At 40.0% G+C, this 25,978-nt stretch overlaps 1 protein-coding gene across 11 annotated transcripts in view; it reads left to right on the plus strand.

Annotated features, from left to right (window-relative positions):
• PHF21B (PHD finger protein 21B) overlaps positions 1-25,978 on the plus strand; it is a 152,531-nt gene that overhangs the window by 102,928 nt on the left and 23,625 nt on the right. For all 11 annotated transcript variants that reach the window (XM_064421175.1, XM_064421179.1, XM_064421184.1 and 8 more), the window contains 3 exons: positions 7,960-8,052; positions 21,813-22,163; positions 23,879-24,001. In XM_064421175.1, the coding sequence (XP_064277245.1) occupies positions 7,960-8,052; positions 21,813-22,163; positions 23,879-24,001 (567 nt within the window). The remainder of the gene's footprint in view (positions 1-7,959; positions 8,053-21,812; positions 22,164-23,878; positions 24,002-25,978) is intronic.

Here is a 25,978-nt window from a genome sequence, read left to right on the forward strand (position 1 = left end):
CTGCTTGTAGGCTGCATGGACCATTCTCACAGGTGAGGATTCCTAAATCACTAAGGGATGTTGGTCATTTCCTCCTTTCTTTTTCATCCCCTTGCTCTCCCTTTTCATCCTCATATCCTGCAGCTGTGGTAGGGCAGTGGTGCTTTAGTAGCTGCTGGGTCTGTCGAAGATTTTCACTCCTGCCTGAGCTCACTTGAGGGAGAGGTGTGAAACTGCTTTGTGTGACACTGTTCATACATTTTCCCTTTACTCAGGAATATTTCTGCAAACTGTGAACGCCGACTAAGTAATTTGAAAACATTAGTCATTAAAAACCAGATGAACCTGGAACAGTTGAGTAGTTAAACAGCAAACCTTTTATGAATCATCTGAGCAAGAGACTATAGGTGTGATCACAGCTGCTGAGTCTTGTTTCAACTCATTGGCATTATGCTCATTTGTGCAGGAGGTGGAGATTTAATTAGTTAAATATGGTTTCTGAATAAGGCTACAAATCCCAGAACAGGTATGTGCATGCTAATGCATTTAGCACACCCAAACTTTCTTTTTTTCTTTTTTATTTTATTTCGATTCAGAAATTTGGAGTGTGATCTAATGCCTGTGGAAAAGAATCCTAATAAAAATAATTTGTAATAAATAATACCTATATATAAAAATTATTTTTATAACATATGTAGAAATAATTTATAATTATTTTGATTTAAAAAATGGTGCATTACAAAAAGCTACTGACCAGTGAATACTATGATGCAAATTGTGTTTAGGAATAGGCATTTGGCACAGATGTCTCCTTGTGAAAGTAATCAGTGGGATTTCTGAAACAGGGAAAAATGTGGGCTGATTTAATTGTGTTTTCCCTTTGCCAGAATACACACCTACAGTGTGTTCAGAGTTTGTATTTTTCAGTGCACCCAGATGGCAGTGTGCAAGTGGCAAGAAGCAGAGACAGTGGTTTGAAAATCCTGTGGTTAAAGCAGAGATAAATTGGGTGGTGCTCTGAAAAGCCTGAGAGACACAGGAAAAGCAGAGCATTGCTTGCTTCATCTCTGCATATTCTCTTCTGATACCTGCATGAGATGTGATACCACCTTGGGCTTCCTTGCAAATGAGTGGTGATGAAAGGGATGAGTACAAAAACCTCAGCAGCAACTAAGAATTTGGTTTTCAAAGCAGGTGTGGAATTTAAGGTGGTACTTTGCCTCCTACTGCCTGTGGCTACCCCCATGCAGAGAGCTGTTCCAGGACAAAAGTACAAGTCATTGTTAATTTGCTACAAGGAGAGTTGTTTTAAATAGTATTTTTGGTGTCCAAAAAGGAAAGTTTCAAAGATATTGATATTTTGAAAAAGCAACAGGACATGTATTTCCAATTGTCTACTTCATAACAATCATAAATTGCATATGAAAGCATGATTAATGAATTCTGAGTAAAAGGAGAGGAACTAGGGAGAACAAACACTTTTAAAACCTGTAAACCTTTACATTTATATGACATTCCAATTAAATTACTGTTTATACAAAGTATGTGTCTGAAATAACAGCCTCTTTACAATACAATGAAATATGAAACTGATACCTTATTCCATCAGTTTATTGGAAATACCATGCACAGTGATTTCACCAGATTTTGGAAATGAAAAATGATTTCCACCGTTTTTTGTGCCAATTGAGTCTAGAAGGAAAGAAAAAATATGTATCTGAACATGTCTTATGGAAGCCTCAAAGTTATGTCCAAAGGCCTGTTGCTTTTATTGATGGACTCTCTGGAAACATGACAGTATTCAGATGTTTAGGTGAACTAGAGGACAGAGGTTATCCAGGATTCCTGAGGAAAGGGACAGCAAGTTTTAGTGCTTGGCATTTATATAAAGCAAGCTTAAGGCTGAATGTGGCATTCAAGTTGTAAAATGGATGTAGAATGGGGAAAAAAACCCCTGCAATTACTTCAGTGAGGATCCATTCAGGTTAAGAATTTTCGTCTTTGCTGTTGCCATAGCAATCTGTTCCCCTGTCACTACCACATTAAAAATCCATTCTGTAAAACTGTTGTTGCCAATATTGAACATGTAACAGACAAAAAGATTTTTTTAATCGCTTAGGTTCAACACGAAGAAGACCTAGATCTTAAAAAGATGCACATGTTCTTTAAAAAGAAGATTAGTATTTCCATAATTCATTGCAGGAACACAGTATTTGTGCTGCAGTATTGATGTCAGTATAAAATAATTTGCAAATAATCCAGCAATGTAGTGTCAGTTGAGCTCAAATAATGGAACTGTTCAGCTGAGATACAACAAACCCATATGTTCCTGAGTTAAACTCTTATTTTGGTAACGTGCTGTAGAACTGAATGTGTCTTTAACCTTCTGTTACTGCCTGAGTCTGATTCTCTTCAGTGATTGACTGGAGTGATTTTACTTACCCTGGTGTAATTCTGGAGTTGGAGAACAGTTATGTCCCCTAACAGCTTTACATCTGTGATGTAATCTTAAACTGCTCATGGACACAAGCTCTGCAATGAGTTTGTACAGAAAATGAATGGTAGCAATAAGTTTTTTATTTTTCTTTAAGCATTTGCTACTACATCTAAAGGAGGGGGGAAGACAATTTATAATTCAAAGTGAACATAGCAATGGTTTGACAAATGTAGGTACCCAAACTGAGTAAAATGCAAATATTTTTCAATAGAGATACAATATCTAGATACATACATATATATATGTGTGTGTGTGTGTGTATTCATTCAGGACTGAAAGCAGAAGCTTAAATCACAATAGTCCCAGGTTTGAAAACTCAGGCATTGACTAAATAAGTCATAACATAACAGCTGAAAACTGAATGTATGGCCCTTAGTCTGATCACTGATAATGTAGGTCTCATCTTTGTTTCTGCAGCAGCATCTTTTTATCCTCTGACCATCTCTAGACTTCATCCTTTGAATTCTTATTCTCTGCCCATGCCATACTTCTTTGTTTCACTTTTTATGTCTTGCACTTGCTACTCTCCCCACACTTCCATACCTCTGTTGTCTTTGAGAGCCTTTATCCTGGGATGGGGTTGATTTATTGCAGGAGAATTGTAGGAGGTTCACAGAATATTCTGAGTTGAAAGAGACCCACAAGGATCATTGAATTCAATTCCTGTTGGTTACTCCTGTAGTTACAATGCAAGGCATTAATAGAAATGACAGTGATAAGTGCTCTTCTTTTATAACTGCACTTTGCAATATCTCTTAAATTTTTCATTTTCTTTTGGTTGAATGGGAGGAACTGCTTTTTTTGTCTTTTAATGTAACTGTGTCCTCTTGTTTGGGAACGTGACCTGGTTTTCCTATTTTAAGTTATTACTATTATCTTAGTGAATAAACTGACCAGTGAAAAGGATGATTTCATTTGGATCCCTTCACCTCTTTTTGCAATTTGAATGTGACCCTTTGGAACGTGCTGCTGGATGACATTTACCCAACAGGGATTGCAGGTCCCCTCCACAGTGGGCCTGCTGCATTCCTGTTGAGAGCATCTGTGGATTTTGCTGAGTCAAAACCATGTCCCTGACATGCCAGGTCCCTGTCTGCCTGTGGAGGTGGCTGGAGACAGGAGTTGGGACATTTCTTGTGTCACATGTGTTCATTATCCAGTAACTCCTGCACTGAGGGATGGAGTGGTTGAGCTTTCTGTCCCAGGGCTGGAGGTTGAGGTAAGAGTTAGCAAAATCATGAGCTCCCAAAATGCTTCTGGATGTAAAGTTTAGTGAATTAGTAGGAAATACACTGGATGTACTTGTTCTTATTTGAAAAAAACACAACTGTATAAAGTAGTAAGTCTGGTTTAAATGCATACAATCAAACCTGAGGTGAACTGAAATTTGGCTCTTCACTTTCTCTCATCCCTTCACATTGTAGATGTTTCAGGGGGTCACCAGAAAAGCCCAAGTAGCTTTAGACAAAAGAGAGATTCAGAAATATCTTTGACTTTTATGGACCTTTTCATTAAAATGCTTAGAGCTGTAAATGTAGAAATAAGAAATTCATTTATCTTTACAAAAGTGCTGCTATTCCGCACTCATAAAATAGTCTTTTAAATTATTGTTTCTGCTTGTATCAATAAATCCATACAAAATGCTTAAAGGTCAAGCATTGCCAGAAAAATGTCTTTTCAGCTTGTTAATTAGGAGTTTATAAGAATGTGCGCAGGCTTGCTCTTTAAATAAACCGGAAAAAAAGAAGGGGAAAAGAAAAAGGTCCCCATGGATAAAAACATAGTGTGGAAGTCTTTGTTCCATCAGGCTCACCATGGCCTGGCAGCTGGGGCATGAAAACAGGTGGCTCTGCTAACAGCAGGAACAAAAGTTTATTTTTCTGTTTGTTGGGGAGGTACCTTGATTGGTCACCTCCTGAAGCCCACAGGCCTGAGCTGAGGGCCCAGCTTGAGCTCGTGTATGAAGGGGAGTGTGAGCAGGATTTGACATGTCATAGCTTGAGCCATGGGAAATTTGTCCAGTTCTCATTGTATGGCCAAGGGCATTAGATAAAGACACTCATGTTTTTATTTCCCAGGCAAGTGGTTTTATTTTCTCGTTTATGTACAGCTTGAACAAGAACAAAGCAGTGTAAATTGTACCCAGAGACAAACTGCCCAACCACCCATTCTGGCACCTGCACCTCCTTCATTGCAGAGAGCACGACTGGGATTCCCTGTTTCATACTTCACTTCCTTCACCCATCATCATGGAGTCATCCTGGTCTGCCCAAAAATTAGGCCATTTGGATGGAGGTCTCCATGCATGGATGAGATGAAGTTAATCAGTCACATGGATTAGAAACTGGAATTTCCACCTGCACAACAGTTTAGCCCTGACCATTATCATTTTACCTCTAAATTTAGACTTTTTTAATCACTAAAAGGGAGACAATAATACTGACCTAGGTGAAGCACCCAGATGTAAGAGATGAAATGTGTTACAGTAAAAGTATGGAGGTCAGTGAATTCTTGAATAGCTTGAGCTATTTATTGCCCAAGCTGGGAAATAGTAACAAAACAATGTAAATAGTGAAAAATAAAACAGATTCTTACATATCTCTCTGTCTGAACATATTGTAGTGCTAATATTAACATGAGATTGAAGTTCTGATTTTTTCCTTGGCCATATGATTTCTATACTGAGATTGTTTCCTTGAATATTCACTAACAGATCCTTACTATAAAACCCTTTGTAAACAGAAGGCTGCATCTTTGTCACTGAAAATTTCACAACTTAATAATGCCATTATTTGGTTTTGTACTTTTGTGTTTGCTGCAGAACTACTTCAGGAAAATAAATCTGATGAATTTTTTGAAAGTGCAGGTGACAGGTCTGACAGTAGTTCATTTCTTCATTACCCACAGATGATTCCTCCTGACTTTGCCTTCAAGTGAAGCTGAGGAAACAGTTCACAGTAGTTTTGTGGTGTTTGTTGTTTGTTCTCTCATTTCTTTTGTCTCAGTCATTCACTGTTTTGAAACTTAACCATAATTGGCCCAGCAGTGCACCCAGGGGCTGACATGACCTCCTTCCTCACAGGACAGAGTCATTCTGTTCTAGATGCTTGGCTGGTTTTTTATTCCCTGGAGATATTTGAAGTAATACAAGAGAAGAGATTTTTTGCAGAGACATGGAGTTTTTTGTGCATCTTAACAATTGATAACTCTATCTTACTTAACATCTCAGTAATTTGGCTCTTACCTTTATAATCAGTTCTCAATTTCATTCAGTATCAGCACTTTGTATTTTAATGCCACCACAGAATCATTAAGGTTGGAAAAGACATCCAAGATCATCAAGTCCAACCTTGGACCAAACACCACCATGCCAACCACCATGTATTTTGTTGTCCAGTTTGGAAATCTTTGCAAATCCTTGTGTATCTGTAGGAATAGGAATATTAGAATGTGTGTTTGCAAAGTCAGAGGCAGCAGCCTTTAAAGCACAACTTCCCAGAAGGCAGAACTTTTTAACTTTCTGTAGAAGGTATCTGTGCAGCCCAGGAGAAGTAGTGGTGCTCCTGGTATTTCCAAGTAGACTTGGACTTCACTTGTGGTGAAAGAAATCTCCTTTGGGATAGTAGGGAAATATACATCCTACTTGTGATAAGCTTTCTGTAGCATGAGTTGGAAAGTTCACTTTGGTATTTACCCTAAAAAATGTGGATCAGGGCTGAATTGATTACATTTTGTGCTAATATTAAGCAGGAATCTGTGACAAGTCTAAATAATGCCCATAGCAGCAGGTGGCAGCTCAGTTTCTCCTTCTCCCAGACTGCAGTAGTTCATCATGTTATTCTTGCTGATGTGTGAGGCTGGGATAGGGTAGAGAGAGCAATAAAGCTGTTCAGTCAGATCCTTCCCCTTGTTTTTAGTCCATGTATCACCCTATAAGGAAACTGTGGCAGAAATACCCCCTTCTGTTCCTCACCCTGCTGCCAGATCCTTAATTTCTAAAGGAAAGTGTAACTTCCTTTTATCATCCATGGGTGGAAATACTGCTGTCTCTACCCCCTTTCCCTCTTCTCTTGGCTTGAGACAAAATTTTAATGGAGTATGTGTTTCCATGGATAATCCAGGGTACTGGTAATCCATGAGTACTCAAGAAAAATTGTCGTGCATGTTTATAACTCTTCAGCTCTCCTTGTTGTTTTAATCAGGCAAATCTTCTTCAAATGTTAATCTTTGCTGAATATGCAACATCACACCCCCAAATGTCTCTGACAGGAGTAGCAGAGGTAAAAATAGAAATGTTGTAGGAGAAGTTTATTAAGAATATTCTGCCTGAATACACTTGTTATTTCTTATCAAACACTGGAGACAGAATGAAATAGACTGGTTTGCCACTCTGTGGGTGAGGTCTGAGGAGAACATATCAGCATGGATATGACACAGTTTCACTTTCCTTGAGCTGATTATGTTATAGTTTCTTTTCTACTGACAAATTTCATTACCAGATTGGGGTAATAATAGCATATTTTATCTTGCTGGCTGTGTTCCAAACTCTTGGTTTAGAGCAGAGTTAAATTTAGCGAAATTCAGCTGAATCTATATTTTTCTCCGTATCAGCTATTTCTAACAGCCTGGTGAGATTTTCTGTTGGGTGACTAAGTGTCTCTTGCTGTTACAATGACAGTCATATGCTTGCTTATATTGCTGTGTCGTCCCAACAGCGATAACCAAATGCTAGAAAAAAGTTACAAAACCTTGCCTTAACAATATTGGCCAGTTAACCAAAGTATGAACTTTTGGTTAGAAGCTGTGGCTTCCCCATCCCTGGGAATGTCCAGGGCCATATTGGATGGGGCTTGGAGCAACCTGGTCTGGTGGAAAGTGCCCCTGCCCATGCTGGGGGGTGAAATTGGGTGATCTTTAAAGTCCCTTCCAACCCAAGCCTTTCCATGATTCTGTGACTTGAAATCAGGGTTGAAATACATTGAATGGCAAAAGTTACCTGTCTTCTTTACATATATGGCCCAATCATAAATTTATAAGCTATCTACTTATTCCATCCTATCTTAAATAAGCTTTGAATAAATTTGGTATACAACTAAGAAAAGGGTGAGTAACAAAAATAAGCGTGGATAGTAATAAATGCTGTGTTGGCCCAAATGGGTGTCAGCTGAATGTTGTGTGGCAGTGTGCTGTAGTAGATTTACAGGCAGCTTTCCATTTAAATAATTCAGTATTTACTATTTCCTGAGGCACAGCAAATACCTCTTTGTGACCCTGGCTACCATGAAGTGCATCATTGTACCAATACACATCACCATGGTGCATTTCAGGTCTTTTTTGAAAACAGTCTGGTGCCTAGAGAGCCTTCAGCCAGGGCAGCTGGGAAGAGAAAAAGAGCTGGAAGGGAACTGCTGGCTCAGAGAGATTCTGTCTGGGGAAGCTTTTGAATTGTTTTAAGCTGTGTTCAAATGTTTTTCTTCCAACAGACTTTGGGAACTATCACTGCAGTGCCCATTAAGGTTCCTCAGGTCAGCTCCTTGCAGAGGTTGGCAGGACAAGGACCAGCAGTGCTACCTCAGGTAAAAAATACACTTTCAAAGGGGGCATTGTGTCATTTTGTACAGATTCTCTGCTTCTGTCTAGTGCCCAGGCCTGGGTGCATCAGCACACTGATTTTGCAGAGTTGTGGTTTTTTTCAGTCCATGAAAAAAAAAAAATTCTTCTGGGAGTGTACTGATAGCACAATGAAAAGCTATAAAATGCAATGTAGATTCATTGTGGAAGAGCAAAATACATATGGTGGAATGTAAATTTATGCTTTAAAGTTGAATCACAAATCAAAGGAGTGAAAACCTGCAATTCTGTAATTAAAAGAACTGATGGAAGTGTTACCCTTTCTGTTCAAGATTTAACCCCATGCTCTGTTTCACTGACTTATTTGCCTTGTCTATCTCAATGCAAAGTTTTGGCCCAGCTAACCCAGGGGCCAGACTGAGGAAAGATTCTCTGAGTAAGAGTTGCACTCACTGTTTTTTAAAATGTTTAAAACTGTCTTCTTTTCTGAACACCAATCACTGTTTCTATAACTATTCACTTTATTCCCTATTTCAATCCTCTTTCACAACATTTTTGGATGTCATTTTCAACAGGTGTTTTGCTGCAATTCTATGGTTTGCTCTTCACATTAATGATTATGAAGTATAAATGTATTTCTCCCACTGTGCCCCTTAGAGCTCTATTTCTCATATATGAAAACTAGAAAAGTGCTGAAGTTGGTGATATATAATCTTCCTCTTGTTCCTTTTTTTTTTTCTTTTTTTTTTTAAGTGGCAGAATCTAGTATAAGATCTGTGAGCTAAATTTACTTGAAGGAAGAAGTATTTCCAATACAAAGTTCTTAAATTGTCTCTTTAAATTACATTTTGTGGAAGGCAGCGTTGTGAACATAAAAGTGAGTTTTCTTATCAAGCTCAAGACTTTGCTTTTCAGTTGTTCTTACAACATAATAACATTTTGATTTCTGCCGTTTTGGGGTGTCAAAGATGAGCAGGTTGCTCCTGGAAATAGATGAGGTTCAAGAGCAGCTGAAAGACCTGTAACAGGACCTAAATTGTAATTTAGGTTGTGTTTCAGCAATAGTGATGGCATTGCAAGTGCTGCACTTAGAGAAGTACCAATGCCTTATGCTTTAGTTAAATAGAAAAATTTCATGCAGTGCTAGATTCCATTTTGAAGAATTGAAAAAACTGGAGGAAGCTGATTTCCTCAGCTTTTTGAAAAGAACACATCCTTTCTGTCTTGCTGTTTAGGTCATAGTAATATTTTTGTTTGTATTTCCCTTTGTTTCCCTCCCTTTGTGGTACAGCTTTCATTTCAGAGCTGTTTATGCAATCATACTTAATACTAATCAACTATCAGTGCTTTCTTGGCTGCCCTGAGCCATAGCTCACTAACTTTTCTATTTAGTGAATATTTCATGTAGATAGAATGGGCAATAACTACCTAGCAATCTCATTTCTGAAAAAAACTCGAAATGAAGTAGGCAGCTGTATGTAAGACCATGTTAGGGGTATGTCTTATGCCCTGAGTTTTTTCTGGCTTTTTCACAGGCCTGCAATGGGCCAGCTTCTTCAGCAACAGCCTGTCCTATTTACATGGCAGTCCTCCTTTATGCTGCTTCATGGTCCATATGTTCCTCTCCCACTCCAAGCTCACAGAGAAGTTTAAAATTTCCATATGGATTCCTAGTGGGGAATTCCCTCCATCCTTCAAACATCCCTCCTTTATTCTCAGTGTCTTCAGAAATACCAAGTTTTCATCTACAAGTGGAACGTTTGGCTTCTAATTAAACAGACAGATGTCTTGAACATAGACTTAATATGGCCATGGACCAGAATGGTGCAAAGCTGTCATTCCCAGGGAAAGCTGGATGCAGGTGACCTGGGAAGCCACTGTAAGTCTGCAGCACTGTGTCACTGTGAAGGCTGTCCTTTGTAAGAGCTGTAGGGTGTGTGCATAGTCACTGCTCTGGTCCAGGAAAACTGGGAACTTCAGATGGAAATATAAAAATTCCAGGAAGCAAGGCCATGTGATACCACACAGGTGTTACGGTGAAAAACATCTCCTTCTTCTTCCTTGTAGTGTTGTGAAAACAAGCACCCAATAAAAAATTAGTTTGGAAATTAAGAGGTGTCTATTATCTTCCAGTAGGAGCTGGTAATCATGCAGAATTAAGTCTGGTCACAGTCCATGTCCTCAGCTTTTATTCCTCAAACTTGGTCACAGACCAGGCTGGCCACTAACCTGCTTTTGTCCCCGTGGGTGACAGCAAGGCCCCATACCTTGCTCTGAGTCACTGGCACAACCCTGCCATTCTAGGACTGACTTTCAGAGATGCAAAATCCCATCTCCTAAGCATGCCAACAAGTTGGGTCCAGCTGGGTTTCGGCACCTGCTAAAACCTTTACTTTGTTTGCCCATGTAACAGCAAATTACTGGGACAGCAGAACCATATTCATCACTCCTCTACCAAGAATTTGGAGTATTTCATAGGGAATGGAAGCAGTGTCCAGACTCAGATGTCATCTATGGCTCAGTCTTGTTCTGCAAGGGATGGAACCTTCCTCAAGCTCCATCTCTACAAAGTCTAGTTGTGACAGTGAAGTGTGTAGAGCCCTGCAGTGATGCCACCAGAGCAGCAAAGGCTTCTGTGCTCCAGCAGCTGTTTCTGTTTATTCAAGCAGGTGAGTCCAGGTGTAGCTGGAGGTGCAGTGGCAGGTAAAGTTGCACTCACCTCATCTTTTGGGCTGCATATGGTGCTTCTCTGCAGGTATGTGGAGGAGTGGAAGGCCTGGGTGGAGCCTTTTTGGGATTCCTGCCATTTTAGGAGCCTACTTACTTGTGAATCGTTGTCTGGGAGTGCCTTTCCTCTGAGGAGGACAGATTCTGTCTCAGGTGCATGTAGATACCTGGGAAAAATCCAAGTCAGTATCTGCATTCCTGGCAGCACACCAACTGCTCCCTGGCATTTCTCCTTTTGGCCAGTCTCATTATTTCTTTGGGATTCAGATTCCCTTTAGAGTTACAGGTAGGCATAAATATTACAGTGCAGGCTGGACAGAAAGAGGGGATTCATCCATTTTGAGGCCTCATCATGTCTAAAGGAATTTAATATATTTGACACTTTTGTGCTTCTCATCTTGACAGCCTCTTTTGATTTACCCCTATGCAGTCAAGAAAAAACTTACCACACACGTAAAACAAAGTATTTAACATAAAATAATGCATACAGCTCCCACATTTTCCACATTAGTACAGATACTTGTCATTTGTTTTGTTCATTTGAATTGGTTTATGATATGACCCCCTGGAAGCTTTTCCATCTGGGAAATGATGTTTCCAAATTTGCACATTCACAAATGGCAGCAAAATCCCATCACTTAAAACCACTAATTAAATGGCAAGCAAACAAACATTACTTACAAGCTCTTTGCACAATACAAACAGTATTTTAGGCATTCATTATTTGCCAAAACAAACTTCTTTGGCAGAAATTTGTGGGGTTTTTGTTGTTTGGGGTTTTTTTTTAAATTTATTTGGGGGTTTTTTTGTTTGTTTGTTTGGTTGGGTTTTTTTTCCTAAATATGAAGGTATTTTTGCTTTCATCAAATAAGTGAGCTGTGATGTTTGAGAAGCTATTTCCAGATAGCTTTTCTCTTCTTACTTTGGTCTTTGAGGTCTCCAGCTGAATAAGGTGCTTTGAAACTGCAGACTCTCCACTGCACTCTAAGAAAATCCTAAAGGTCTTCTACTTAAACACTGTGGCACTCCAGAGCAATTCCTCCTCTTTATGGCACAGTCTTCCCTAAGGAGGGCATGGCATTCTGTCAGGTTGAGTTCTAATATCCAGCTGCAGAGCAAATATTCTGTTTATTTTGAACTGGTCTACAGACAAATATAAGTTGCACTGTGGCCACCTGGAGGTACATGTGAAATGTGATTTTCTGTTCTTCAACAGGAAGATTTTAAATGAAAAGGTAAAAAATATTAAAACAAATCCCCTGTTTTATTGTCAGTAATTTGGGTCTAGTCCAATTCTCATTCAAATGAATGGAGAGACTGTGACATTTTGAATAGCAGTTAAATCAGATTACAATGCTGTTTCCCTGCCCTGTCTTTCCAGTGCTGGTTGAAGGCACAGTTTGGGATGGCTTTGCTCATGACACTGCTGCTTAGAGCAGAGCAATGTCTGCATTGGAGGGATCACATGGGTTAGTGGTGAAAACAAGCAGGTACTCACAGGGCTTTAGGTGAAATATGTGTGTTTCAATCAACTCTGCCAAGTTCTGCTGTCAGATATTGCTGCGTTTTTATCTTCTGCAGTGACTATGTCTTAGGTTGGAAATGGGTGTGTGTATTCTATTCCTATCTGATGGGGCAGTTATCTTCTGTTAATTGGGCAGTTTTCTTTATATCTTCCACAACCCATCCTCCCTCTGGGGAAATGTCTTCTGGTAATGGGCCAGTGAGTGTCACTGCATGACTGATAGAATTACATCATAACCATTGGGAGAAGCTCCGCCCAGAGGGAGGAACCAAGCATTCCTACCTGGATATAATCTGAGATTTGGAAGACCACAGCAGCCTTTTCCACTGGATTCCCAGAGGAGCCCTTTCCCACTGGATTCCAAGGAAGACCAGGCCCATGTACACCACAGGACCTTCAGAGGAAAACTCCACCCTTCTACAGGATCCCTGCTCCAACAGAACCACAGCTGGCACTGCAGGAGGGCTGCTGCTAACAGGGTGTCAGGTCGTATTCTGACTCTGTCAGTGTTGGTTTTTATTACTGCACTGTTTATTTTATTTTTATTTTATTTTCTTCCCTAATAATAAAAAAAAAAAACAAACAAAAAAAACCCCAAAAAAACCCTGTTATTCCTGCTCCCATGTCTTTGCCTGAGAACCCCCTTAATTTCAAAATTATAACAATTCAGAGGGAGAGTTTACATTTTCCATTCCAGGGGAGGCTCCTGCCTTCCTTAGCAGACACCTGTCTTTTCAAACCTAGGCACTTTAACGTGTATAATTCAGTAGGGTCTGAATGTGGTCACTGGGCTGCCCTGGGACAGGTTCTGTTATCTTGGTGTGCCTTTATTCTTCACTGGCTACCAGGTGAGCCCAGCCAAAGTCTCCACATGTTCCCAAATGTTAAAAACACAGTCCCATTTTAAAATTTCATGTCATAGTTCTCATGAGCACATTTCTGCTGGTAGTTGCTGCTTCTCTTCACATGTGTACCAAGCTCAGGTACTGCTCCTGGCCTTCTCAGTAGTAGGGCTTCTGGAGGATTTCTTAAAAGGAAAACAGCTCCTAGAGGCAGAAATAAGTTTTGGGATGCCGCTGTGTAGTATAGAAGAAATAGGTTGGTCTGTGGCAAAGTCTGTCTGTTTGCATCATGAGTTAAAAAAACCCCATGATTTTTAGGTGTAAAACTGTACATAGCTATTGGAAAGCATTACTAAACACAAGTCAGTCTTTCAAGAAAAAAGAAAAAAGCTCACAGGCATACATATTTTTATAAAAATTATACAGAATTGTGCAGAAGAGAGACAAGAATTCTTTATTGTTTGATTGAGAATGGAATAATGGTGTTGGGTAAAGTTGTTTTTACAATATCAGGGGGAAAGGACTATAATAACCTAAGGGATGTTGTGAAGCTTTCTGCTATATAACACAGCACTTCCAGGGAAATGTGTTGGAATGCTACTGGAGGAGAAGAGAGAGAATCTAATTGAAGGCAACTTAATCAGTGTGGTAAGCAACCAAGAAACAGTATTCAATATTCATTGTATGCATGTAGAAAACAAGCAAAATTACTTTTTACAAAAGGTTTGCAGAGGCCTGGCTGAACATGTAGCCCTTAATAAATGTAGTTATTAATCTGTTTTATTGCATATAAACTCTTCTACTGTGCTTGTCACTGTACTTGAAACACCTTCTGGTAATGTGTTAGGCAACAAGATGAACATCTGATGTAAGCTATTTCTCCTTTTTTCCTTTGGGAAGAAGCACATACAGCTGAGAGTTCTGCTTAGGGTTTCTTTTTATCAATTTGCTTATTTTGAATGGTCATGCTACTATTAATTGCATGCCAATACAGAAAAAATTTAGTGTAGAAATTGACGAGTGTGCTTCTAATTCTTAGAGAAGAAGTTTGAGACAGCTGCCTCGCTCTGTTTCCTCTGCTTTTCTATTTGTGTCAGCTTTCAGTTCTTAAGAGAATTGATCTAGAGTGGTGGGGAAGGAGAAGCAACCCTAACCCCAGCCTACTACTGCTGCTTGAGACCTTCAGATCTGATCAGTGTTGTAAGCACTTTGAAAACGACCTCCATAGAAGTCAGCTCTCCAAGACAGCCTGCAAATAGAATTCTAAAGTATCCATGAAAACCTCAGGAAACATTCAAGCCATTTTTACACCTGGCATGGTACCTTTTTCCCAGTTAAAAACTCTTGCATTATTCCATGTCAAACGCTGCCTTGCAGAGTAGCAGCAAATGAGAGGGTAAGAAATTTCCCCTCTCTCCACTGATGCCATTTCTATCCATGTGAAAGGTGTGAATTCTACTATGTCTGGCCTGGATCTGGACTATGCTGTGTCTCTGACCCACAAGGCCAGTTGTAGAAGCTTACATTAGAAGTCTGGGTGAATAACAGGTGGACAAGAAAGCTTTCCTTGTTTGCATGACTTCAGTAAAGGCTTGGAGAAACTGGCTATGCTGCTGTCTGACCCATCATTTTCATCTCCTGGTGTCTCAGCATTTTGTGTGCTTCCATCTTGCTTAGGCTGTCAGGAGACAGAAATGATTTTTGTCCTTACTTTTATTATTATTTTTGTTTTTCTTTTTTGATTTTGGCTAGTTGGGGCTGGTCAGATCATCATAATGTGATGTCGTTGTCTAGAAGCAGGAAAAGCTCTTAAAGTGATGGACAGTACAGAGCAGTGATATCCATGGTCTTTAATGTGACACCAGATTTTGGGTCCAGTGAATGCCAACTGTGTGGATTAGTTCAGAACTTGCCTAAGGAAGTATATGGACAGGAGGAAAGCAGACAGGTCTTCTCCCATTTGTGCCTAAAGGCTTCATGGGCACTTCAAATTGAAGGAAGTTAATCATAGATGAATATCTGTGAGAGAAGCAAGCTAACTTCTAATGCTGAAAAGAGTGGAAATGGAAGTAAGTTATTGCCTGGTGTGTATAATCACAGTCTATCTTTTATATTTCCATTGTAATGCTAAACAATAAGGATTAATTTCTTGATCGGAGGCACAAAGATAACTGCATGATCAAGGACAGAATTGTGCAGAAGGTAAAAAAACCCAGAAATCCTTGTAATGCACAAAAAGCAGAGCTGGCAGATTCCCACTCAAACATCCTTCTCATCAAAACATCCATTTCTGTAGTATCAAGCAAGGATGAAGGAGAAGAAAAACAAAATTAGATTGTTTTGCCTTCTTAAAAACTGCCCAGGAGTTCTATTAGCTGCATGTCACCTTTACACTTAAGTTAGCTGTCCATGACTAACAACTGAAACACCAAATCATGGCAGGTACACAGCCTGCTGGAGTGTGTGCAATTTGAACACATGTGAAAACACTGCTGTGTGGCTCCTGGGTTGTGTTGCTTGTAAACTGAGAGACCAGGGGGTTTTTTTTGAGGGGCTTGTTGCAATTCTGGCCTTGCTGAAGTCTGCTCAATTTTGCTTTGGTTTTGATCAAATTAAGGTTTCTTCCCTGGTCTGCTCCATCCAGAACAGCAGGATTGAAAATGTTGGCTGGAGCTGTTGCTTAGGTTTTGCCCTGCATTTCACAAAATCCTTCTGTAGGTTCACAGGATAATATTCCAGGGATATGCTAAAGAGAGGTTTAAGTTGTATGTGAACATGGAATTCACTTATTCTGGGTCATCTTGCCTGGGCTTTCTACAGTGAAGAGTAATTTCTTTTTTATGTAGACCCATCAAGGGGAAGGAAGAAAAGAAAGAAATCTTCCCTGCGGGATGAAAATAAACTATGTTTATTTTGACAGGGGTCCTAGACCAGGCTGAAGATAATAGGAGCTTATTGGGGAAGGAACTAAAAACAAACCAAGCTGCAAATACTTGTATTTGAGTGAGTGGGGCAACCTGGATTTTAGGGAGTGTCATTGCTGTAAATTTAAGGAGAAAATGGTTTTTTGCCTAATTTTTACTGATCAAAAAAGAAGAGGGAGGGAGTCGGTCCTCAGCTGGCATAAATAGACACAGCTTTATTGAAGTCAGTGTGCATCTGTTCATTCTGGTGAAGGATATGATTACCCCATATTGCACTCATTTTATCAACCATTGCTAATGTTTTCTATGCAATCCTCTAAAGTTTTCAAGAATGAAATCTCTGGCTGCTGCTCCCAGCACTTTGCCTCTGTGACATATGAATTGTGCCAAATCCATTTTGAGTTTTTGTTTTCAAGCTCCGAGTACAAGGGTGAAGTGAAAATAAAGTGTGAATAATGCTCTTTCTCTCAAAGGCAATGTGATATTGTGTTGAGCTGAAAAACTTACTTTCATACAGATGGGCCCTGCTAGTATGAAGGGCTGATGGATGCTGAGCATGATCCAGCTGATATCTGATACAGGGGAAGGGGAGGGCTCTTCAGTGTTGCTGACAAAGCTCTAACAAGATCCAGGGACTGGAAACTGAAGTTAGGCAAATTCAACCTTGCTATATAATGCAAGTCACAAGCATAAATAAAAAAATCCACATTTTAACAATTTACTCGAGCTCATAATTCAGAAGTCTTTAGTATTTTCTTTTAAAATCAGTCTTCAGTTTCTGGGAGAAATTATATGGCCAGCCTGTGAACTGGAGTATCACAGTGATCCCTTTTGGGTTTGTAATTGAAGTATGCTGTGTTAACTTCCCTTCTTTCCTAGGCCTGAGGGAGAGCACATTTACCAGAAATGCCCTTAACAATTCTCATATCACCTGAAGATCTTCACAGATGTAACTGTTCTAATTAAATCCTGTCCTTTAGGAATACATAGGATTGCCCACAGAGATTGGAGGAACTGTGTGACTTTCCTCCCTTCTCCTTTTTGCCCATACCTGTATAAGTTGGATCATGAGGACTTCTTTTGTAAAAGGTTTTCTTTCTTACCTGATTTTTCTTTACTACAGCAGCTGAATGACTCACCTGTTGAGATTGTCTTGGTTTACAAGATAGGTGTCTGCTAGGGAAGGCAGAAAAGCCTCCCTTGGAATGGAGAATGTAAACCCCCTACTTTTGCATTATTAGAATTGTGAAGTCAAGGGGCTCTCAGGCAAAGATATGGGAATAGGAATAACAATTCTTTAAAATTCTTTAATAAAACAAACCAGCAACATCAACTATGGCATTAACAACAAAGAGAACCCAAACCCAGTGTTAATAAGGTCCCGGTTCAGTGGCTGTTCTCCCCAGCAGAGGCTCACCCCACTGCAGAAGCAGTGAAATTCCTTTCCCCAGGAGCAGCAGCTCCAATCATCCTCCAAAAACACCTGAGAGAGGACCAGCAACTGCACCCAGCCCCTTCCCCCAGCCCGACTCCCCCTGGCATCTCCACCCAGCCTACCCGAGGGAAAACTCCCAAAAAAACAGAGTTCTCCTTTAGTCCCCAGCTCTCATCAGCAGCTCAATAGGAGGAAATTCCCCAGGGAATAGATTGCCTGTGATCACATTTTCCTGTGTCAGTGGTGACACACATCAGGCTCTCCCACCTCCACCACTCAGCAATTTGTTCACCTCTGCAGTATTCAGCAGCTTGTGCTCTTGAGAGCTTGAATGACGTTTTGGTGAAGTGGAAGCCTTTGAGCTTCATATGGGGACATCTGGATGGAGCTTAATAATATGGGATATACAAGAAGTCATGTTAGTCACAGAAGCTAATTCTTTCCTGATCTGAAAGTCTTTAAAATATAATTAATTAGAAGTTGTTGAACAAAAGAGCATTCTGTACATCTCACAGGACTGGGTGCTCTCTCATTTCCATGTCTGAAAAGCAGACAGCCGCCACCTAGTGAATGCTCAGATTTGAGAATATCTCCTTGAAAAATGTGCTCACCTGCAGCTATCTGAGAAGTACCAGTCTGAGCATCGCCACAGGAAATGAAATGTTTCTGTTATTGTGGGTATTGAGGAAACTCAAGAACAACGCGGGTTAGGGAAATCATTATATTCAAGAAGCAGCTGTCTCTTCTGCATTTTGAGCCCTGGTAGTATCACATTCTGTTTTGACAGCTGTCAGAAGTTAAATGAAAGATACTTGGGGAAAGAAGGGTTGAGCTACAGGAGAATTGTTACTTGCAACACTTGCCAAGAGTCGAAGTGTTCTTTTGGTGACGTACATGCTGTCTTTTTCTTTCTTTTCTCTTTTGCTCAACTTTGGTGACTTTCATTTCTGTAACTCCCGTGACAGGGACTGGTATCATCCACCCTGTGCTACTTTCAGTAGAAAATTACTTTTTGGTACTGTGTGTGCACTGCAGTCCCTGTCCTGCCCTAGTTTTATTCTACCTCTTCTTCAGTGATTGCCAACTTCTAAACTTTTGCTAGTGCCACTGTCTTCCTTTCATCTCCCAAATTTAAGCTACAGTATTGCCATGAGGGAAAGGAATTTATGCTACCTTTTTCCTTCTTATTTTTTCTCTTCCTAGCTGATACCATTTATCTCCACAAATAACTGTAGCAGTTTGGGATTTTAGGTGACATCTGCCAAAGGTATTTAATGTAGCTGTTTATTAAATGTTTGCACTTAGTGTTTATATTCTGAGGGAACATTCATAGGTGTTGGAGCACAAAGGGCTTCTATGTTTGCTTTCTGTTTTGGATTCACACTTGCAGGTCCTTGAAATAAATGTTATTTTCACTTTAAATTATTCTAACTTTAAGCCAGGAGTACCTGAAACTTTTGTTTCTGTAGTCAACCCTTTTTATTGTTCTGTAATTGCAAATATGGTCTCCCAAGGTTAGGTAAACCTGGCAGGGAGTTTTCAGAGGCTTAGTCCATGAAAACAGCTATCCCTCTTCTGTATCACATGGTGGCAGAAAGTGCCCAGCATATGCTCTGTAATGTACCAGTTTGGTGCATCCTGTCAGATAATTTCAGTATGCAGCACTTTATAAAGAATTTAGTATTTTGGAAAATTAAGTTTGTTTAATTATCTGTGCAGGAAGAGCTTATTTTACAGTGAAGTAAGATGTGTTCATCCATAACTTGCGGGATGTGTATCATGCATGTGTGTAGGATTCACTTAGGTATTATATCATGCAGTAGAAAAGATAATTATATAGCTGGAATATATGTAGGCATTTAGTTTTAATTAGACTTTTGATTGAATATAAAAGTGCAATTAAGAGTGACTGATACAGTGGATCTTGGTAGACTACATGACAGTTTTTGGCTAGAGAAACTCCTGAATTGATGGGTTTAAACCAATGCTTTGTGCACTACTGTTGAAAATAAAACCATTAACTAATCATGGATATGAAGCTAATTACAGAGTTCTCCCTAAAACTGCTTGACCAAGGTATTTGTCTGGTATCTTAACTAAGCCAGTCAGATAATCATTACACAAAGTGATTGCATAAAGAAAATGAGCAAAGAACCCTTCAGTTACTGTCAGGGTATGTTGACTGTGGTTCCTTGGAGTAGTTTTGCATCATTTCACAGCAGGTCTCTGCAGCTTTCCAGTGCCACCCCGAAGTTCTAAGCTGAGCACAGTGTCTCCCAGGCTCTGCACAAGTCTGCAGGACCTTGGGCAATCTCCTCTTTACCATGATTGCTGGAAATGTGAATGTCCTGAGCAGGACTGTGCCTCTGATTCTGGTTTTGCACTGCTCGTGGGTGTAGGGGTCTGTTGTGGTCCACAGTGATGCTGGACACAACCTTCCCCAAGAGCATCCAAGGGGTAGGAGCCACCAGAGCACCAGCACACACACACAGACAGACACACGGACAGACAGACACACACGCAGACACATACACAGACATACAGAGCAGCTCAGCAGTGAAGACACAGGAGGGTCCAGGCATGGAGTTCCAACGTGCTTTACTTCAGGCAATACTGAAGAGGTCCAGGGGCCAAAGACAAAGGCAAAGGAGGGTCCAGGGTATAAATACTGGGAAAAAGAGGACAGAAAAGAGTATCAGGGATCATCTAATGAACCGAGTGAGGGCTCAGCAGTAGTGCACAGGGATAGGGAATGCCAGGGTGGATAGGCAGGGTTACACAAACCCATGGGAAAGCAGGGAAGGGAGAAGTTACCAGAACATGAACATAAAAGGGTAAAAGGGGTAGGGAAGGAAGAGGGGCCAATGGGGAGGACAGAACTGGGACAAGTTTACATAGTGCTGCAGAGCACCATGGGGGAGGCTTCTTTCCTGAGCTGTGAGGAATGCCTGGAGCCTAAGATGCATCTCTCCAGGGCATAATTGTTGTGATGCCTTTCCCCAGTAGGCTTGTGGATGTCCACAGGGGTCCTATTGATATTTAAGGGACAAATTACTGAGACACAGAGAGCTGGCAATGTATGTGTTGCTGCCCTTAATATTTGCTGTGGGGACAGAAGGGTATGGTTCCTTCTTGACACAATAGGGGATGATGGCCAGCCTTGAGAGATGGTTTTCTGCACACCAGTAAATCCCTGCATTTTTTTAAAATTGCTTACTTAGGCTGAAGATTGAAGTTGGCCCCATCTGAAGGGCTCCTGTAGACTCCAGCGTGGTGACACAGGCAGCTGTTCCCGTGTTTGTCTGTTAGAACTTGTCATTTTGTTTCACAGTATGGGAGGTGCGAGGAGTGACAGGACTGAATAAGCACAGAGGGAACTGACTGTTTTATCAGGCTGTGTTAACGAATAAGCTGGGAGTGAAGTTAACTCCATGTGAAGCATTTTAAATTATTTATTTTCAATCCTGGAACTGTACTTAACATGTTGTTAAGGCAGAGCCATGTTGACTGGGTGACGTTAATTACGCCACTGGAAACACATCACATTAGCTGAAAACAATTGATTGCTGCTATCATGCATGGCTCTGGGTACAGCCCCAGCTGTTGCAAAGCAGGGCAAAGTGTCCTCTTCTATTCATGGAAGTTCCTCCTGCATCCACCCACAGCTGCAAGTTAGCTCTTTAATTACTGCAACAAAATATGATGTTTGGTGGTTGTGGGTTTCTTGTATCCCTCCCTTTATTTTATTTATTTTTTGTGAGTTAAGTGACTGTGTGACTGATCTCCTCTCCATTTGACATGGCATGTCTTAAACATGTGAGGTTGTTCATTGACCAATCCACCAGTATAAAGGCATATACTCTACTGTCCCTGTAAATGCTTTCCCACAACTCCCTTAAAGATTCAGCTCCCTCTTCTTAATTCATAGAAAAAATGTTGTGTCCTTCAAAACAGGAAATCTTTGCATCTAGGTTTTCCATTCTTTGCCACGGCTTTGGCTTACATATCCCTACTGAGAACTGGTTGTAACTTGACTAGCATTTGTATGGATGTGTGCTAATCAAAATAAGAATTTTACATTCTTCTCACTTATTGTTCAGCATTGCATTGATTTAAGAACTTCAAAATGACCCAATTGAGAAGAGCTGGGAATATATCTACAAGTAAATGAATGGTTGTCTACTTGCAGTTGCTCCATTCTGTTTTTCTAGATGCTCCTGGTCCATGGTGAATGCAATCAGAGATTCCACTGGGAGAACACGTGTGCAGTGTTTGTTCACATGCCCAATAACACCTGACTCTCTGTTTGCAGGTTAGGCCAAAGACCCTGATTCCAGACAGCCTCCCAATCTCCCCGTGCAGAGACCAACCTTCCAAGCAGCCTCCCACCTTCCAGAAGGCAACCATAGTGAGCATCAAAAACCCCAGCCCCGCCCTCCCCACTGCCAACAACACCGTCAGCCATGGACAGACCCACAGCAGCCCGTCACAAGGCGTCACCGAGCCCGCAGCCCTCTCGTCCCCTCTGAGCGGTGCCGGCGTGGCCTATGCCATCATCTCCACCTCGCCCAGCAATGCAGCTCCCATCAGCAGCAGCGCCGCTGTCTCGGTGGTCAACGACGGCATCAAGGTGCAGCCACTTCTCATCAGCACCGACAGCAAGGTGAGCGCCCCGGGCAGCAAACGCAGCAGCTGTGCTGCAGGCATCAGCAGAGTGGTGCCCTGGGAGTGCCCGGCCTGTGCAGCGCTGTCGGTGGTTCTTCTCAAGGAAAATAATCAGAAAGCAATGGGGGAAGTCTTGCACGGACACATAGAAGCTAGCAGACTTTTATCTGGGTACTAGCCTGTTTTTTACTGGGAGCAAAACACATCATGATGTAGACTTAGATATTGTAGATATTAACAGGACCCTCTGTTAATATGAACTTCTCTTTCCTTAAGCCAATCCTCACTAATCAAATCCTGAATTCTGTACAGGCTCACATTTCCTATGGACTCCCTCTTCAATGACACAGTGATTCTCAATTTGTTCACTTGACCCCAGGGAGTACATAAAATTATCAGAGATTCCCTTCTGCTCTTTCAAATGAAATGAGAGCTCAGGGTTTCAGAACTGACCAGGAGATGAATCAGTAAAAAGAAAAAAAATCAAGCTATGAATTACTTCTTTCATCTTTGTACTGCTTTTCAGCATTGGAGTGCAAGAACTTTACCACTCTTCTACCAGAGACAGATTCCATACAGGCTGCTAATGTACCAAGCAGACATTCACTGTAATTTACTACTGGGATCCTGCTACTTTTGGTCTTGTTGGCAGCACAAATTCTCATACAGTGCTAAAAAAATATATAGGATGTAGGATGGCTTTTGAGGTAAATAAAAGCAGACATATCTTCCCCATTTCTTTGACATAAATTATTTTTCTCTTACTTAAAATGGCTCCTGGCTCAGAAAACCATTGCTTTTTATGTTCTTGAATCATCTAGAGTGACTAAGTTGAGATAATGTATCTAACACTTAAATGACATTGATTGAAAATTAGCAAGGAAGTAGATGGAAAAGGCCTAGTGTTCAAATCTAATAATCTTTATCTAGAAGGTGATGGTCCTTGGGAAGTCCTTTTGAAGCTTCCACAGTCCTTTTGATTATAGGTGTGAAGTCATATGTGTAGTTCTGTGTGCAGAAATTCATTCCTTTTAATTTAATAGATAATGTGACCTACATCATGTAAATCTTCATGTGATAATTCAAATATAAGCAGCTGCATATACTACCATAAATGTCTGAATGAGAATGAGATCTGTGTCGTAATTCCTATCAAGACCTAAAATTAATTAAAAAAACATATTGTTTATTTAGTTTACAGAAAACTGGACATCCACTGCTTATATCATGTAAAGGCTGAGGACTGAAGTGAGGAGTATCTTCTTTCGTGTCCCCATGTACTTATTCTGAAAAAACACTGACACAACTGAGATCAAACTGGGTTTGAAAGCTTATCAATCCCATCTCTTCTACTCATACACAAAATAAAATCAAAGGAAAGACCTTAAAATCACTAACACAAGTGCTAAAGCATGACTTCTCAGCCACCTTCACAAGTCCTCTAAATAGAAGGTCTCCTAATTTTCAGAGGCACTGATCAAGTGACTCAGGCTGCAGCAGGTTTATAATGCACCAATAAGAATTAATTTTTAGAAACTTAAGTATGGATTTAGGACCTTAACCTAGATATCCTGTTGTTTTATGCTTTTGACTTGTGACTCACATTTCTTATTTGTAGGGTATCAAGTAAACCTTCAAAGAGGACTCAAAGGTTTCAGGCAGAAAAATCCAGTTTCATATAGTGAATTGTCTTATTTGTACATTGTCTTTCAGGTTATCATTATTCAACCTCAAGTCCAAACCCAGACAGAAAGTAAACTGGAGACAAAGAAATCTCCTGAAGAGTCAGCTCAGGGACTGCCTGCTACCAAAAAGAAAAAGGAAGAAAATCCAGAGGTGATTTTATTTTTTTTATTTTTTAATAGATGAGCTACAATATGGTTAAGTTATGGAGGCCAAATCTAAACATCCTTCTCTGTGCATATGCAATTATTTTATTTGTGCTTATGGTTCTGCCAGCTGTTCATCTCTTCTCTCAAACTCTGCCATCAGGGTAATTCCCCAGCCAGCGAGTGCCCTGACAAATTTGGTTTGCACCATTCAAACCTTCCACTGTCACAAAATGTAAGACTTGGAGGTCACATCATACCTAAAGGTCTCATAATAATCTAGGCATCCCATGGCTATAGCTGGGTTTCTTGTGAAAGGTGTATACAAGCTTAAGATATTTTCTTTTATGTTGTCAAACATATAGCATCAGATTTAGAAGCTGTGTGTGAGGTGGAATTAACATTTCTTTTGTAAGCTGAGCTTTTAACATCTTCTTTGTAATGAATCTTGCAATTTTTAGATTGTATTAATAGTTTCCTGCACTTGCTGTGTACATGTCTTCCCATATGTACACAGATTCTAGTCTGAAATACATTAAAATCCTTTAAATTGGGTAAGAGAGTAGAAAGCAGGTAGTGAGACTAAATCACTTTTAGGAATTATAATTTTGATTTAAACTAGAAATATGAACTGCAGCTCTTTGTAGAAATGGAGTCTCTCTAACAGACATTTTGGGTTTTGACTGGATATATTCACATTATATTAGGTGTAATTTTAGGGCAGTTTGAGAAATTATGTGGGCTGAAACTATTTCTTTTGTAGAAATGCTCAGCTCCTGTGAAATCTTAAACCTCACCAGTCTGATAAATGTGTAGCACAAAAGCATCCTTGGAGCTGTAGGTTTAAGGGGATTATTACAATATAAAATATGTTGCTTGAAGCATGCGTGTGGTCAATTTTTTCACTATTTTAGGAAGTTCATATGGTTAAAAAAGTATTAAGGATAAATATTTTAGTCCAAAATATCACAGCTCTATGAAGAAGCTCTGCAAAACTACGCTTGGGAAACCTCCCAAGTTTAAAATCTGACCTTTATATGAATCTTCATTACCATGGAATGATGGGACTGTAGAATCCTGTTTTGTTTAGGCAGGTGTTTCCAAAAACTTCTTTATTTTGTCGCACCTTCTGGGCAGAAAGACAAGTAGACCTGCTTAGGAACAGAATGCTAGGAAAAAAATCATCAATTTTTCTTTGCCTGTAACTTTTCCCCATGGAAAAATGATGAATAAAAGCCTTCCAGAGAGAGGCAGGAGGAGGCAATTGGACTGGGCACACTTATGGTATGGGATTCAAAAATGTAAGATTTTCATTACATAGCTAACTAAAATATCTCAATGACCTTTTTCTAACCACAGACACTGTTCCTACCCTGTTTACTGGAGGTCTCAAAAACCTTAATTTCCTGGGTAGGGTGCTGACACTGTGCCCTAAACTATGACAGTTCTTTTCATAGATTTGTTGCACAGCCATAAATAGGTAGGTCTAGAGTTAATTTCTTTTGTTCTTTGAAAGTAAACTTTAGTTGATTATCATGTATTTATGCAATTAGTGTAATTAGAACTAACATCATAATTAGTGTAAATACATGTAATGACATAAATAGAACATGTAATTACAAAATGAAATGCTTTTATGAAAATCTTTGTTTTGCTTCATGAAAAGACATACTGTGTATTTCTAAAAGCACTCATGGCTTATAAGCAGATGATTAAATTTAAAGCAAAAACAGCATGGTATTTTTAAAGAGAAAATAGGCACTCAAGGCACTTCTCACTTTTATTTATCTTCAAAGCAGAAAACTGAGGCAGGAACTCCAATATGGCTCTGTACAGAACTTAGTTGGGATTTAACAAATTGCACTGACAATTTGAAACGAGCTAACTAGAATTAACCAGACTTGGCAGTACCCAGGATTCCCAATGCAGTTACTGAGTATACCTGAATAAACAGAGAAAAGCAAGGATAATTACTGTCTGTAGC

This window comes from Passer domesticus, chromosome 5 (assembly GCF_036417665.1).
Source record: "Passer domesticus isolate bPasDom1 chromosome 5, bPasDom1.hap1, whole genome shotgun sequence".
Taxonomy (NCBI): domain Eukaryota; kingdom Metazoa; phylum Chordata; class Aves; order Passeriformes; family Passeridae; genus Passer; species Passer domesticus.